Genomic DNA, 14,240 nt, shown 5'->3' on the forward strand with positions numbered 1-14,240 from the left:
TGCTTTTTTGTTTTAGAAAATATAAGTAAATTGTTAATCAAAACTGTGTTTTATTCCGAGCTTATAAATCAATAATAATAAGTAAGATAAATAATGAGTAAATACATCCAACTAAGGAAATATATCATTTCCCAATTTGGAGGGGACCCGACACAGATTTCTGGTGTTGTCTTTCTGAGAAGGGGCCCACCGATAGTGATGTTCTACCCTCATTTAACCCCAAAACAGCCGTTGTGATTCATACAGGTGTCACTGAGAGTGCATTGCCGCCGTCGGGTTTCAGTTGTAGCCACAAACTCAAATTTAAGATGTCGTGGAATAATGTTTTCCTATCAAAAATAAAATTTGCACGCATTCTGAAAAATAAAACTCTGTTATCAAACATGGATTGATTGAAATAATTTAGCATAAATTCTTCTTAAATAAGATTTTAAAATTCAAGTCTTGTAAAATAAAAAGATTGACATGGAAGAATTTTATGTCATAATTGGTCGATTCGAACTAGATTAATCTAGGTTTATTGAATTCTAAATATCAAAATATACACCGAAAAAGAAAATTCTACCCTCTTTTCATTTTTTTTGGTAATAACTCCCTTATTATTCATTTGCCCTATAAATATAAAATAATGATAACTATTATACTGTACTAATTTAACCATTGCTTTCCAGATAAAATTACAAAAAAAATATATATATTATTCAAGTTTTGACTGTTCCTGTATATCATTTATTTGATTATCTTATTTGCTGCAAGCCAAATTTGGTTGTGCATGCATTCATGGTTAGGCCATTGAGGATTACGGTGACCAAAATTCCCTTAAAAGTAAAAAATTTCACATGATAAACAAAAAGCGACCAAAACAAATTCTTAGTAGCCACTGATTTTTTTTTTTCGGTGTGGACCTTGGTGTTCAGAAAGCCAATTAAGCTCGGCTAATTCAATCGTACCGGATCGGCCCACTACGGAATAAAGCTATCTCAATATGAATTTTATGCAATCACAATGATTCGAACCCGATACTTTACTTAAGTAAAACAAACGCTAAATGAGTTGAATCAATCCATGTTGGTTAGTAACCACTGCTTTTGATGAAAGATATCTTGCCAACCGAATTAGTCCCGAAAGTCATGTGGCTGGGCATTGGAATATTTCCATCCGCATTTGGGTCGAAAAAAATTATTCCTAAATCTAGTGATAAGGGCATTCAAAAAGTATAAAAAGAAACCCAAAAGAAGAAAAAGAAAGAGGAAGAGATAAATCGGTTCGACGTCGAGTCGAGTGGCCGAAGAAAGGAAATGAGATGATTTTTTTTCAATGCATAAAAGGGGAATTAAATTAAGGAAGAAACAGTCCACATGCTTTTCCTTTATCATTGTTGATATAAAAATGTTTAACCATTTAGACTTTGAGCTGGTTTGGACATGTAAAATGGAATTCGCTCCTTTCTTCTTGTTCTATTTGATACAATATGGCATGAGAGGAGACTATCCCCACCTCATATAAATATTGTTAGCAATACTTTTATATTACAAAAATATCTTCGCTCTTCACCCTTAAAAATGCACGAAGCCATGCGCAACGCATTACATGAAGTTGTTTGTGATAGCCATTTTTTATCGGAAGTTCAAGTGAGTCCATGTAGACCAGCTATATTAGTTAATTAAGGCAATACACATATATATAAATTAACTATTCAAAGGTAAATTATAGATGTACAAGACCCTTTACTCTTGATATTGTATGTTATCAGTGACGAGAAAACCCTTTCACCAGATGAGTTATTGTCCTCTTTAGATAACTCTTCACTTTGAGCCTAATATTGGAGATGCTATATATCAAAGAGATATACAAGGTATATATTATCTATTACTATTACTATTACTATTACAAAGGAAGAGACCTTCTTTTAGTCTCACTCTTTTTTTTTTTTAATCTAAAATATCCCTCGAATAATATTTTTAATTAATATCAACCATCAAATTAAGATTATAATTATAAATTTGCAATAAGTACGTGTTTACTCGCAATATATATATAAATATTATGAATACCACTCCTGATATTTTCACTCTCTTTCTCCCACGATCCTCTCTCCCCTTTTATCTCTCTCCATGCTAAACATCGGTCCATCCTTCCTCTATGATCTCTTTCCTTCTCTTAACGATAGCATTGTTTATACCCTTAATTCCTTGATTTATTAATTCACCACGAAGAACCAATCAGCTTTAAGAGCCAAATTTCAGGGCTTATATTGATGTGAAAATTCATATTACTAAACTATACATAATCTATCATATAACTTTAATTAGTATTTCAATGAAGTAAGTGACTAAATATCTCGTATGTGTATCACGGATTAACGACTAGTGAAGTGTAAAATCGAGAATCAATGCCAGTTAATCTCAATACACATCATTTGGATTGGTAATTTCAAATTTGTTAGGTTCAGAATCGGAACTTTGGGGGAAAATGAAAATTTAATGTAACAAAAGGAAAAGAAAAAAAAAAAAAAAAGGAAAAAGTTTCCCTATATAAACATGAGAGAGAAAGAAAAGGGGTTACTGCATGGGTGGAGTGACGACAATTTATCTGACCAAAAGGCAAAAGAAGATTTAGCGAACATGCGATGCGAGCCGACGGAGCGTGCCAGCCACGCGACGGGAAGTCCGTGTAATTAGTTCTGAGCTCCCCCACTTAATAAATGTGGTCGAAATTTTATGACGTCGTTATTAGAAATGAAAGCCTATATAGCACGGGGAGGGCCAACATGGTTAACTATGACATTGATAGCCAGCAAGCGCCATTTTCATATTTTCAAAAACAATTCGTCCTGGTTCGACGACTATAGTTAGTCTCATGGAAGATTTGAATGAATTATATAGGGGAAGATACCTGTCTACTTGAATTAGACTCATGAGACCGATGTGGGACTCGAATATATGTGGAAGTCACACAGACTATGAATTTTCTGTCGGTCACATCGATCTAGCCTGTCTCAAGTCATCGCACCCAGGACAGGCCAACGCTAGCATTAATGAATCCTAAGAGGTGACCCTCGCGTGATTGTCGATGTCTTTTCATAATGTGATTTTTCACATGAGGGATGGTCCTTTCAAACTTTCATATATGGAGCTCTAATGGTATCCAAATCGTTATTTCTTGGTAAAATAGGAGGATCCTTATTACCAGGAAAGAGGATAAAGAGAGAAAGAACATGGTGGGCCGGTAATTAGGCTACAATTAAGGGTGAGAAAAGAAAACCGTAATCAAAAGATTACTGTGCTGACTCCTAATCCAAAGGGATGGCAGTTAACTAACCCCCACCTTTTGACATGACACTTAAACCATGGTTAAGTTTTTCTTTTGTTGTGGGGGGGGGGGGGGGGTTAACTTAACTCTGCTGCGGTCCGGTCTGACTCAGCAGCTCCGTACAGTAACTTTAAAGACTTTTATAAACTGAGTTCACTGTTTTGTTTCTGTTTCTGTTTTCTCTCTTTTGTCTCAGTAAAAGAACAGAAACAGAAACAAAAACAGAGTCTCACTCTCAACTCAACTCCCGCCGATATATTCGCCATTATCCCGCGATATTATCAGACCGCAACTAATTTAATCAAATAATATCTGTAAAAAAGAAAAAAGAAAAAAAAACATAACGAAAGAAAAGGAAGAAACTTTTGATCACTGATTCCCGGGGTTGATAGACACTATTATGTATTTTTTAATGCTTTGTTTGTTTTGCCCTCAATTTTCTGTCATTGATTTGGGACCTCTCTGTTTGTTCTGTTCCTGTTCTGTAGAGAGAGAGAGAGAGAGAGAGAGAGAGAGAGGTTGTCTTCTACCCTTCTGTTGTAGTTGTAGGCTGCCTGCCTGCCTGCTTGCCTGCTTTCTAGCTTGAAATCCGAAGGAGGGATGAGATTATTGAGACCAAACGAAAACGAAAAGCGGGTAAGAGAGAGGAGGACAAGTTGAGTTTATTAAATGGGTGTTGGTTCGTTTTGGAGTTTAGCGTTCTGAGAGAAAATAATTTTAGGAAGAAAGAAAATTTCCATTTCATCAGTTTAGTCCCACTCTCTGTCTCCGTCTCTCTGTCTGTCTCTCTCTCTCTCTCTCTGTTCTTTTGTGTGGATGTATCGGTTGGTTTGTACTGAAGATTAGCAGCCCTCCTGCAACGCTCTGATCGGCGATTAATTCTCGACTCGTCTCTCTCTCTCTCTCTCTCTCTCTCTCCCCTTCTCTTCTCCTTCCTCTGGGTTCGAAATTATAAGGCTCTCTCAGCAGTGACAGCACAACCTTGTCCCGAATCAAATCATAGAGCATGTGTGTGTGTGTGTGAGAGAGAGAGAGAGGGAGAGACGATAAAGTCGCAATCTTTGCTTTTAATTTTCTCATAATTTCTGATTCTGATCTTCTGGGCACTGTATATCTAGCCTTTCGGGAGCTAAGAGTTGCCATTTTCGATGGAACTGTGAAGGAGCTGCGCAGCTTGAGCCCTTTGCTTAGGAGATGCAGAGGCAGACCCAACTGTGTCGGGAAGAACAGTACGCTTCCAAGTAGTTTCCTTTGATCCACCGATGCTTCATTGCTGTTGGAGAAGAAGGAGGTGAGAGTTCTCAACATTTACTGTGCCGAGGCCCTTTCATTTTCATTCATTTAGCTGTCGTAGCTTATCGTTTAGTTTCAGCAAACATTTGCTGATATGTTGTTGTTTCTTCTCAATCTGCTGGTCGGTCACAGTCACTGTTAGCTACAGACGGAGTGTCCTGCCGCTCCAATTTCGACTGCTAATCGGAAATTCGTTGTTTATCGGGAAAAAGTATAGACCATAAATTGAGGTGGGAACTGTGGGAGAAGGAAATGAAGGAAACGGAGAAGAGCACATTAGATCCTCAGCTATGGCATGCTTGTGCAGGAAGCATGGTACAGATGCCTCCCGTGAATTCCACGGTTTTCTACTTCCCTCAGGGCCATGCCGAGCATGCCAGCTCGCCGGTCGATTTCTCGAGCTCCCCCAAGATTGCCCCCCTTATACTCTGCACGGTGTCATCGGTGAAGTTCCTCGCGGATCCTGAGACTGATGAGGTCTATGCCAAGATCAGGTTGGTCCCACTGCCGAGCTCTGGTCTTGATTTCAACAGCGGTGATGAGGTTTTCTCGAATTCAGGGGAGAAGGAGAAGCCCGCCTCGTTTGCAAAGACTTTGACCCAATCGGATGCGAACAATGGCGGGGGGTTCTCCGTGCCTCGTTACTGTGCAGAGACAATCTTCCCACGGCTCGATTACTCTGCAGATCCTCCCGTGCAGACGGTGATCGCTAGGGATGTCCATGGGGAGATGTGGAAGTTTCGGCATATCTACCGCGGTACTCCCAGAAGGCACCTCTTGACCACGGGTTGGAGCTCATTTGTGAACCAGAAGAAGCTTGTGGCAGGGGATTCGATCGTGTTCCTCCGGGATGAGAATGGAGAACTCTGTGTGGGGATTCGGAGGACCAAACGTGGCCTTGGAGCGCCACCTGACTCCCCAGCGAGCTGGACCTACAGTGGATTCTCGGTGATGCTGAGGAAGGGAGGAGACTCCAAGTTGGCGAGGAACAACGGCGCGGGGAAGAGTACGGGCCCGGAGGGTTTCGGAAGAGGGAAAGTGAGCCCAGAGAGCGTGATCGAGGCAGTATCTCTTGCGGCAAGGGGGCAGCCCTTTGAGGTTGTCTTCTACCCAAGAGCAAGCACTCCAGAGTTCTGCATGAAGGCTTCTTCGGTAAGGGCTGCAACGAGGGTGCAATGGTGCTCGGGAATGCGGTTCAAGATGGCTTTTGAAACAGAGGATTCCTCAAGGATTAGTTGGTTCTTGGGAACAATTTCCTCGGTCCAGGTTATTGACCCGACTCGTTGGCCCAATTCCCCATGGCGGCTTCTTCAGGTACTGCATATCTCAGTTAAAGTTTCGGCACTTAACTACCGAGGACCTCCTAGCATGAACTACAGATGACATTACTAGCTAGATGGCATGCCCTGGAGAAACGAAAAAATTGCACGATCATTACATGGTCTGAGTTCAGCGAATGTAGCAGTGGCTCAAGTTAGGGCAAGAACTACATGGTGTCTGTGATTGGTTTTTTCGATCAGATTGCTCATGGTCCAAAACTTTCCCAAAAAAAGATCTCACTTACTGAACTATATAGCATGCCCCATTCATTTAAGAGGAAGGTTGGAGAGTTAACAGGATATATATGCCATCATGGCTTTGAGTCAGTTTGGAAGGCGCTTTTCGGCGACGTGCTTAGTGGCTAAATTTGTTGCCTTAAATATTGCATCTTTTGTTTGATAGACTTGAATCCGTGATAACATTCATTCTCTGTTGATTCTTGCCGAATTTGGCAGGTTACTTGGGATGAGCCCGACCTGCTACAGAACGTCACACGCGTCAGCCCTTGGCTAGTCGAACTGGTCTCCAGCATCCCAATCATCCACATGTCTCCCTTCTCGCCTCCTTCGAAGAAGTATCGGCTTCCCCAGCACCACGCCAGCTTCCCCAGCCTTGACGGGCACCTTCTGGTCCCGCCATTCTCTGGCAATCTCCTTGGTGGGCACACGAGCACCTCGTGTCTCCTTCCTGACAATTTCGCTCCTGCAAGCATACAGGGAGCCAGGCATAATCACTTCCCTTCCATCTTCACTGATCTCAATCTCAGCACAAAGCTTCCCTTGGGTCCGTTTGGATTGTTCCCACCAATCGATCCGCATAAGGTCACGGTTCCCGTCTCCACAGAAAAAGGTCGGGACAGTGAGAGTTTATCTTGCTCGCTCAAAATCGGTTATCCCAGTCAAAATAATTCAGAGAAGCCCGCCAGTGAGAAGAAACGCAAGTTCTTGCTCTTCGGGCAGACCATACTCACCGAGCAGCAGATCATCTCCCAGAGCACCCTGAGCGACACAACCTCCGACAGGGCCAAGGCCCTTCTTGGCCCAAAGCGCTCATCCAATGCAAACTTGGGCTTCTCACTGGCACGCGATATTAGGGATCTCGGTCTTGGGCTCAACACGGGCCACTGCAAGGTGTTCTTGGAGTCCGAGGACGTCGGGAGAACCCTTGATCTCTCAGCCGTAGTTTCATATGAAGAGCTCTACCATAGGCTAGTCGCTATGTTTGGGATAGAAAGATCGGATTTGCAGGGTCACGTGCTCTACGAAGATGCCATGGGTGTTGTAAGAAAAGCCGGGAACGAACCCTTCAGGTTTGTCTTTTCGAAAGTTTGTCCGAGTTTCGCATTGAAGATAGGTACAAAGAAATTGTTTTACTGACTATTATTATTACTCAACTGCGCAGTGACTTTATCAGAACGGCAAAAAGACTTACTATCCTGATGGACTCAGGCAGTAAAAGTATCGGAAGGTAAGGGAAGAAAAGTTCAAGCCATATATTCATGTAGTAGCAGAAGTGGATATTCGATTAGTTTTTGCTCGAGTATGTTGTCATGATATACGAATTTGTGTTTTGCAGGGCTCTCATTTCTAGGAGTGGGTTCGAATCTTCGACCAAGAGTGGTCCTTTGAGCACGTATGCATAGCGTAATAGCTGGTGATGCCGGTGGTAATTGTATGATTTTAAGTTTTCTAAGATTTCATCTAGCAGTTGCGTAAGGCTAATGGTGGGATAAACAGGTTTGAGAAACTCGTATAATAAAAAGTGGTAGTGGCAGTTCTGTATGTTTTGATGATGTTTTGTCGGAGTGGAACATGGATGTTTCAATTGGATTTTCTGTGCTGTTACTTTCCGTATGATTCACGCTTCATCGTATGCAAATTGTGGAGAAATCGTTTCGAGATTCTTGTGCCGGTAAAAGCTTGAGGAGGAGGAGGAGGAGGAGGACTACATGTCGGGACCTCTTTGGTCACAGCTTGAGAAGGAGGAGGACTAGATGTCGGGACCTCTCTGGTCACCAGCAAGCGAGCTCGAAGGATCAGGGGACGGCACAAAAATTAGGCAGCTAGAGTCAGCTCATTGAATGCTAGCTAGGGAATCACATGTGATATAGTAGTAGTCTGTGAAGCGAAACATAGAGACTAGCTAGGCAAGTTGTGCACTCGCAAGAAAAAAATTGGGACCTCCCCGTGGAATTCTCTGTCCCCCATAAGTGCCCTGTCTGTTCGAACGTCTATGTTAGTTAGACGCGCGGACGAGCGAACCCAGGTCCCTGGGTCAGGACTGATTAAGGCCTGGATCCCTGGTCTGATCCTTGTTTTGGACTAGTTGCAAATTGTCTGGTAGGATATTAGGTTTCTTCTACGAGCTGCACAAGTGCGGTACGGGTGCCGGAGCGTGAACTCATCCGGGGTTACTTGCTTTGCTATTGCTAGGGACAATATGATCTCTCGTTTTCAAAATCAAAATACATGGCTGAAACTGCACACGTGCCGAGGGTTTGATTATCCGAGGTCGCACGCACACGTGGGTGTGTGGGAGATACAAAATTACAATAATAATTAATACACGATAACGAGGTGAAATGACAAGATGCATGCGCACGTGAGGGGCCCCCAAGTGTGTCGCCGTTTCGGTGGCCGGGCCTTGGGGGGCCATTGCCGGTGGGGTGTTGGACTTTGACTTTCCCGACATGGGAGTGGGAGGGGATGGGAGGAGCTGCTCAAATCCCGTATCTGCCCCTGCCCCTGCCCCCGCCCCCGCCCCCATACAAATAAAATTATAATATAATATGAGAAAAATCTCACACAGTAATTATATGTTTTTTTTTTTTTTTCTGGTGCGTCTACGCGGGCTTTGATGCCGAATGAGAAAATCTCGGATGCCCACCTCGCACTAATTGCGTATTGGTCCCATACACAAAAACATCACACAAAGGGAACATTAGTGCGCGTTTCACTGTGAAAAAAGAAAAAAATTAAAATTAATTACCTGACTGAACCCAAGGATAGCACGATTAGTAGTAGTATGCAAGGAAGAATCTATTTTACCGAGACGTTGTGTGCTATCATCGGTGAGTGACTGTACAGCGATTTAATCTGAGCAAATCGATGATATAACTGAGAGCAAGAACTTGCCGTTTCGATCCTTTTGTCTCGAATGACCTGAGTGTATTGTATATTCACACACAAAACAGAGACGGAGAGAGATGAAAGGGGGGGCTGGGGGGCAGTAAGCTTATTTTAGAGAAGAAGATTAGATTATTATTGGTATAATTAAAGCGCAGTTTGAAGTTTACCGATGGATTTAGAGAGTTGCCGTGACACGTCAGCGGCGGGTTATCATAAAGTGAAGAGTTTGTCGTGTAACTGGTAGACCCTATGAGATGAGATAAAAGAAGAAAAAATATTAAATGAGTAATATACAATTATCTGATTATATAAAATTTTACTCTTGAATAACACGTATATAATATAAAAAAAAAAGCTATATAATGGAATACTTGTAATTCATTTTAGTAATTATGCATTACTCATTCAATATTTTTTTTTTTGAATGAAAAAGAGTAGCGCGGGAGTATAATATAATCGTGACATAAAACGACAGAGATTCGGTAACGTGGCGTAGAGGGCCGCTCGTGCGGTTGTGGGGTGTGCTGGGACCCACCACCGGACTTGTCTTTTGCATTGGCATGGCGTCCCTATCACATTTGACATTAAGCCCGGGAGAGGGTGGACAGACGTCGGCTGCTCGGCTTGTCTCGGACTTTTGCGTCTACGGCTGTGATTGACTTGGCGTGTTATGAAACCGGCCGGAACCCAGCTGATCTGATCTGGCGAAGCAGCCGGAAAAGAAGACGCCGTGCCTCTGACTGCACTGCGCCGTGCCCCCGAAACGAGACGAGGAGAAGGCGAGATGGATCCAATTTCTCGCGAGAGGACAGACATATTTAAATTTCTTTTTCTTCTCTATTTATTTATTTATTTATTTTACTCTATTTCGCACTATCTAGTCCATGTATCATTATTCATTACTTCGTACGCTAGCAGGGATTCAGACTTACGTCATGTTTGGTACGCCAATTTACCGCCCTAGCCTGGGTCTCACTTCTTTTATTTTCGTACGCCTATATATGAGTCGAATATATATAGAATGGTTTAGACCTAAAAGCCCATTCGATTATTTCTCTATCAGTGACAGTGTCGCTATCAGTATCAGTCCAATCGGACGGACAGAGCTCTTTTCTTATTGGAGAACACAGAATTCAGCTTTTTTTTACCCGATCCCATTTTGCCTTTCCGAGAAGTTACATCCGTAACCGTTAGTAATGGAGTGGAGTTCTTCAAATATTAATGTATATATTTAAATAAGATTATAATGATAATTAAGAAAAAGTTCGTGAGAATTTATTATTAAATTTAAAAAAAATAAAAAAAAATTAATGATTATATTATTGAATTGATGAAAAATATAATTGAGTGAAAAAATTTATTATTAAAAATTAAAAATAAAATAAAAAGATAATAATTATATTACTGAATTGAGGGAAAAATAAGAATAATTGAATAATTTTAATATATGATAAAAAAATATGTGAAATAACTTATTATTAAATTTAAAAAATAATAATTACATTGTTGAATTGAGAAAATGTAAAATGAAATTAAACCGAACATAATTTTAACTCCTACCGAACAAAGCTACGTCAGTCATTCGCGTGAGTGACCAAATTCTTCTTATTTGTCAAATGCTCCTCCCTCGTTAATGGATGTGTGCAGTGTTGACAGAGGAGGGAATGCAGCATTCTTTCATTCATTATCGTCGTATATATATTGGTCTTCCATTCAACTAAATTTCTCCCTAGCACAACAAAGATTTAGTCTTAAGTAAGTCTTAATTCTGACATTTCCATTCATGTGGACAGTAGAGTAGTTGCAGTAGGCACCGACATACAGCTTCACAATTCATTTAATCAAGAAAGTAATTCACACGCTTACAAGAGGCAAAAATTACATTCTCTTTCTTTTTAGAGGAATCAAGCCATGAATTGCACTTTCCTTTTTATTCTTATTTTCTTTCCCCTTCTTTTTGAGCATCATAAGGTTGTTATTGATGATCCCCCGGTTCCACGTTCTTCTCACGAAGCTTCCAACCTGAGAAACCAACACAGCGCAAAAATTAAATTATCATATCATGGCTCTAAATTTTGTTATCATTAGATTATTATCAGCAAAGATTATCAAACTAATGCAGGTCACCATAGAAGCAAAATCAGGAAAATACATGCGGCAACGATGGATCCCGACGTAAGTGGAAAGCAAATTTTCCACAATTGTGCAACATGTATTGCACGGAGAATAAGCAGAAGCCTTCAGCAAATTTCACCCCTGAGGACAAGCTGAATGCACTTCAACCACCCCCACATTACTGTCACAACTCCTCCATTCTCAGTTAGGCTACATTTCTGTAATCAATGATGATGTGGTCCCAGTTAAGCTCAAAGGATCCTATGTTTCACGCAAAGGATAAGAGTTCTGCAGATCATTTTTGTGATGTATCAGTATTTTCGTTAGTTGCGAGATTATGCAGAACATAAGATCATAACAGAACATCACTTTATTATGTCCTAACATAATCCACAATCTCCTCATTACTCTTCAACATGAATGAAGCTTAAACACATCTCTTCAAGCAGCAAGTGTGAGGTTTCACCTCTGCCAAGCACATTGCAACATACAACAATAAGGCTCTAAAATATGCATGACTCCCTAATACCACATCAGACATCGATCTTTTACTACAGTACAGAGCATCCATCATGCATCTTCTATATGAGGTCAGTGACATCATATCTTGTTAGCTTACACATAAAACAGTATCCGAGCTTTTAAGCAATCTCAGAGGTTAAAGTACAACAAGAGTACTTAACCATGATAATGACCATTAATACAGCAAAAAGATTATCCAACTGGTGCACTGCCATGGTTCGAAGTTGGAATTCTATCCCAATCACTTACAGGGAAGGAGACCCAGATATGGGCTCTGAGACACTAACTTATGGAGCATAAGTACGGAATCATGATAAAATTATTTGAGGAAGTATTGAAGACCCAGAATTCATGGTTGGAAGTCACAACGTCGTCGAACCATTGAGCAACAAAGTTATAAATTGTTACATATAAATGATGCAGAGACTTCAAGAGGATAATCATACAAACCATTGTTTAAAGGACTTCACCATAATGATTGATTTCCCGATTTTCTACCTTCACAACCATTTGTTTCAATCTGGAAGCTGGTGAGTCAAGTTCCTCTAGATTGAAACAGCATCCAACTTCTAACTAGCATTCAGAAGGATTGCTTCAGGGAGACAAGATTTTGATGGATGCTCTTTTGAATGCTGTTTTGAGAGATAAGATATGATAGAGGACCACATCAGCTAAATTACCAGCAGATTATAAAATGTTAGATCCCGGACAATATGCCTTTCTTTTACAATAATTATAAAACATTATAATATATTACATTAATATATATATATATATATATATATATATATATAATTTGAAGCACCTCTCTCTAAATTTTACTCACGCGCTTCAATTATCTCAACTTTCTTCTTCAACCAGGACCCTAAAACTTTTAGAGACACTGCATGTTTTTTCTCCTCTCTGCAATTTTACAGTTTATTTTTGTTCTCATTGCTACTACATCTGCTTTATTGCAATCTCCCTATTCTCATTTGTTTGCTTCACCAGACTAGCCGTGTTAGAGTGGTTTGGACTTATTCTAGCTGTGATGATGGTTCGATATGACCATTAGCCAAACATATGATTAATTTGTTTCTTGAGTTTTATTTGAATCTTCTAACAGGGTTTTGTGTTATTACGTAACTTAATTAATGCACTGCACCATCTTCGCTCTTAATTTGAGTTCTCTCGAATTGCAAGACAAGTTATCTTCGACAATGGATGCAGATGGAGGAGGTGCACAACAATCTAAGCATGGGAAGTAAAGTAAGGACTGAGATGCCCACAACTCTAATCGGCTGGATGACTTACCCAATGTGGTTCCCCATCATAGCGTATCAACACAGCATCCAACATTTGTTTCAATCTATACTCAACATGGGACAGGCAAGTCATGGGTCAGCAGGAAATCTAGTGGTTATTCCCTTCCACCTGTGCGTTAAATGCAACTCACTACGGGAATTCATTGAACTAGGGGGATTTGACGATTTCGGCCAAGGCCAGTCCATGCGCTATCCGCATACTTAGAGGGCACATCAAAAGTACCCCCCTCCCAACCATTTATACCCTGACTCATAATAAGAAGGCAATTTCCATGGAGAATGTCCTAGTAAAAAAAATTTGAGTTAGAAGCCAGTGTCTATATGCATGAACGCCAAAGACCAGTCGATTCCTTGGCTAGCTCTCATGGATAATCTATCGACATAACCTGAGCATACCAGAGTATCATACTGAATGCCGCGACAAGTTAACAGAAAACTAATCATATTAACAGAGGCCCTTCACATCCTACTAGCACCATGCCATTACAGTAAATACTCAAAAGAGGAGAACTAGCACAGTTAGTCACTGAGAATAACGACGAGCTCACGATAATACCGATCAATCGAAAGCAAACAAGCAGAAATCCTCCAGTACCAATCAATAGTAAGCGGACTAGCAGAATTACTCTACTACCGATCAATCCTACACTCTCAGCGAGGAGGATCAGGAACAAACATAAAATCTCTACATTGCGATCAGCAAATTAAACACGGTTGACCGCGACAGGACTGGTCATATTACCTGGAGATAAACGGAAGGCGTAGTAGTAGAGCAGCAAGGGAAGTCGATTAATTGTAGTAGAGCTCGAGGCCCATGCCGTCGTGGATCTCGTAGTCCTTGAGGGTGATGTGGTCCTTGTAGATGGTGTACCACTTCTGGATCCTAATCTTCTCAGCTCTGGTCCCGGTCTGAGCAGCCACCAGCTTCTTCAGGTCGCCGATGGTGTCATCCTCGTTGCACTTCACCCTCACCTTCTTCCCCAGCCGATCGTTCAGCACCACCTCGATCATCCTTCCTTTAAGTTCCCACGACCGCGAAGGAATCCCCCAAACTCCGACGACGCTCTTCCCCGCAACAAGGGAATCGATCAATCAAGGGGACTAATAGAACCGGCTGATGCGCCAAAACACGAGCGATCGACTCGTCAGAGATTCGTATGAGTATATACGCGCCAGAAACTAAAGGAGGAAAGGCTTCAGCTGCAAGTACTCTAGAAGATTCGATATATACATTTAATATCATTTT

The 14,240-nt window shown here is 41.1% G+C and overlaps 2 protein-coding genes across 8 annotated transcripts; one reads left to right on the plus strand and one right to left on the minus strand.

Annotated features, from left to right (window-relative positions):
- The first annotated feature begins 3,757 nt into the window (after positions 1 to 3,757).
- Positions 3,758 to 7,774, plus strand: LOC116211274 (auxin response factor 18-like). Of its 3 annotated transcripts, XM_031545571.1 has the most exons (6): positions 3,758 to 3,948; positions 4,431 to 4,603; positions 4,738 to 5,919; positions 6,381 to 7,234; positions 7,327 to 7,392; positions 7,501 to 7,774. In XM_031545571.1, the coding sequence occupies exons 3-6, from the start codon at positions 4,858 to 4,860 to the stop codon at positions 7,565 to 7,567; spliced, it is 2,049 nt and encodes a 682-aa protein (XP_031401431.1). In that variant the 5' UTR covers positions 3,758 to 3,948; positions 4,431 to 4,603; positions 4,738 to 4,857; the 3' UTR covers positions 7,568 to 7,774. The 3 variants fall into 3 exon arrangements, with proteins under 3 accessions (XP_031401431.1, XP_031401432.1, XP_031401430.1); XM_031545570.1 differs by lacking the exon at positions 3,758 to 3,948 and having other exon boundaries at positions 3,973 to 4,603; XM_031545572.1 differs by lacking the exons at positions 3,758 to 3,948; positions 7,501 to 7,774 and having other exon boundaries at positions 3,970 to 4,603; positions 7,327 to 7,396.
- A 3,030-nt stretch (positions 7,775 to 10,804) lies between these two features.
- Positions 10,805 to 14,208, minus strand: LOC116211850 (ubiquitin-like protein 5). 5 transcript variants are annotated; one of them, XR_004157761.1, is made up of 4 exons: positions 13,737 to 14,208; positions 12,189 to 12,322; positions 11,206 to 11,456; positions 10,805 to 11,075 (listed from the first exon to the last, which is right to left on the minus strand). XR_004157761.1 is itself a non-coding variant. In XM_031546376.1 (2 exons), the coding sequence occupies exon 1, from the start codon at positions 14,003 to 14,005 to the stop codon at positions 13,784 to 13,786; it is 222 nt and encodes a 73-aa protein (XP_031402236.1). In that variant the 5' UTR covers positions 14,006 to 14,208; the 3' UTR covers positions 10,805 to 11,075; positions 13,737 to 13,783. The 5 variants fall into 5 exon arrangements, 2 of the variants coding, with proteins under 2 accessions (XP_031402236.1, XP_031402237.1); XR_004157760.1 differs by having other exon boundaries at positions 12,141 to 12,322; XR_004157762.1 differs by lacking the exon at positions 12,189 to 12,322.
- Positions 14,209 to 14,240: the final 32 nt, after the last annotated feature.

This window comes from Punica granatum, chromosome 6 (assembly GCF_007655135.1).
Source record: "Punica granatum isolate Tunisia-2019 chromosome 6, ASM765513v2, whole genome shotgun sequence".
Taxonomy (NCBI): domain Eukaryota; kingdom Viridiplantae; phylum Streptophyta; class Magnoliopsida; order Myrtales; family Lythraceae; genus Punica; species Punica granatum.

Coding starts and splice junctions, on each gene's coding strand:
- LOC116211850 (XM_031546376.1), bottom strand. CDS start 14,005: ATGATCGAGGTGGTGCTGAACGATCGGCTGGGGAAGAAGGTGAGGGTG.
- LOC116211274 (XM_031545571.1), top strand. CDS start 4,858: ATGAAGGAAACGGAGAAGAGCACATTAGATCCTCAGCTATGGCATGCT. Junction 7,235..7,326: donor GCCGGGAACGAACCCTTCAG/GTTTGTCTTTTC, acceptor TCAACTGCGCAG/TGACTTTATCAGAACGGCAA. Junction 7,393..7,500: donor GGCAGTAAAAGTATCGGAAG/GTAAGGGAAGAA, acceptor TGTGTTTTGCAG/GGCTCTCATTTCTAGGAGTG.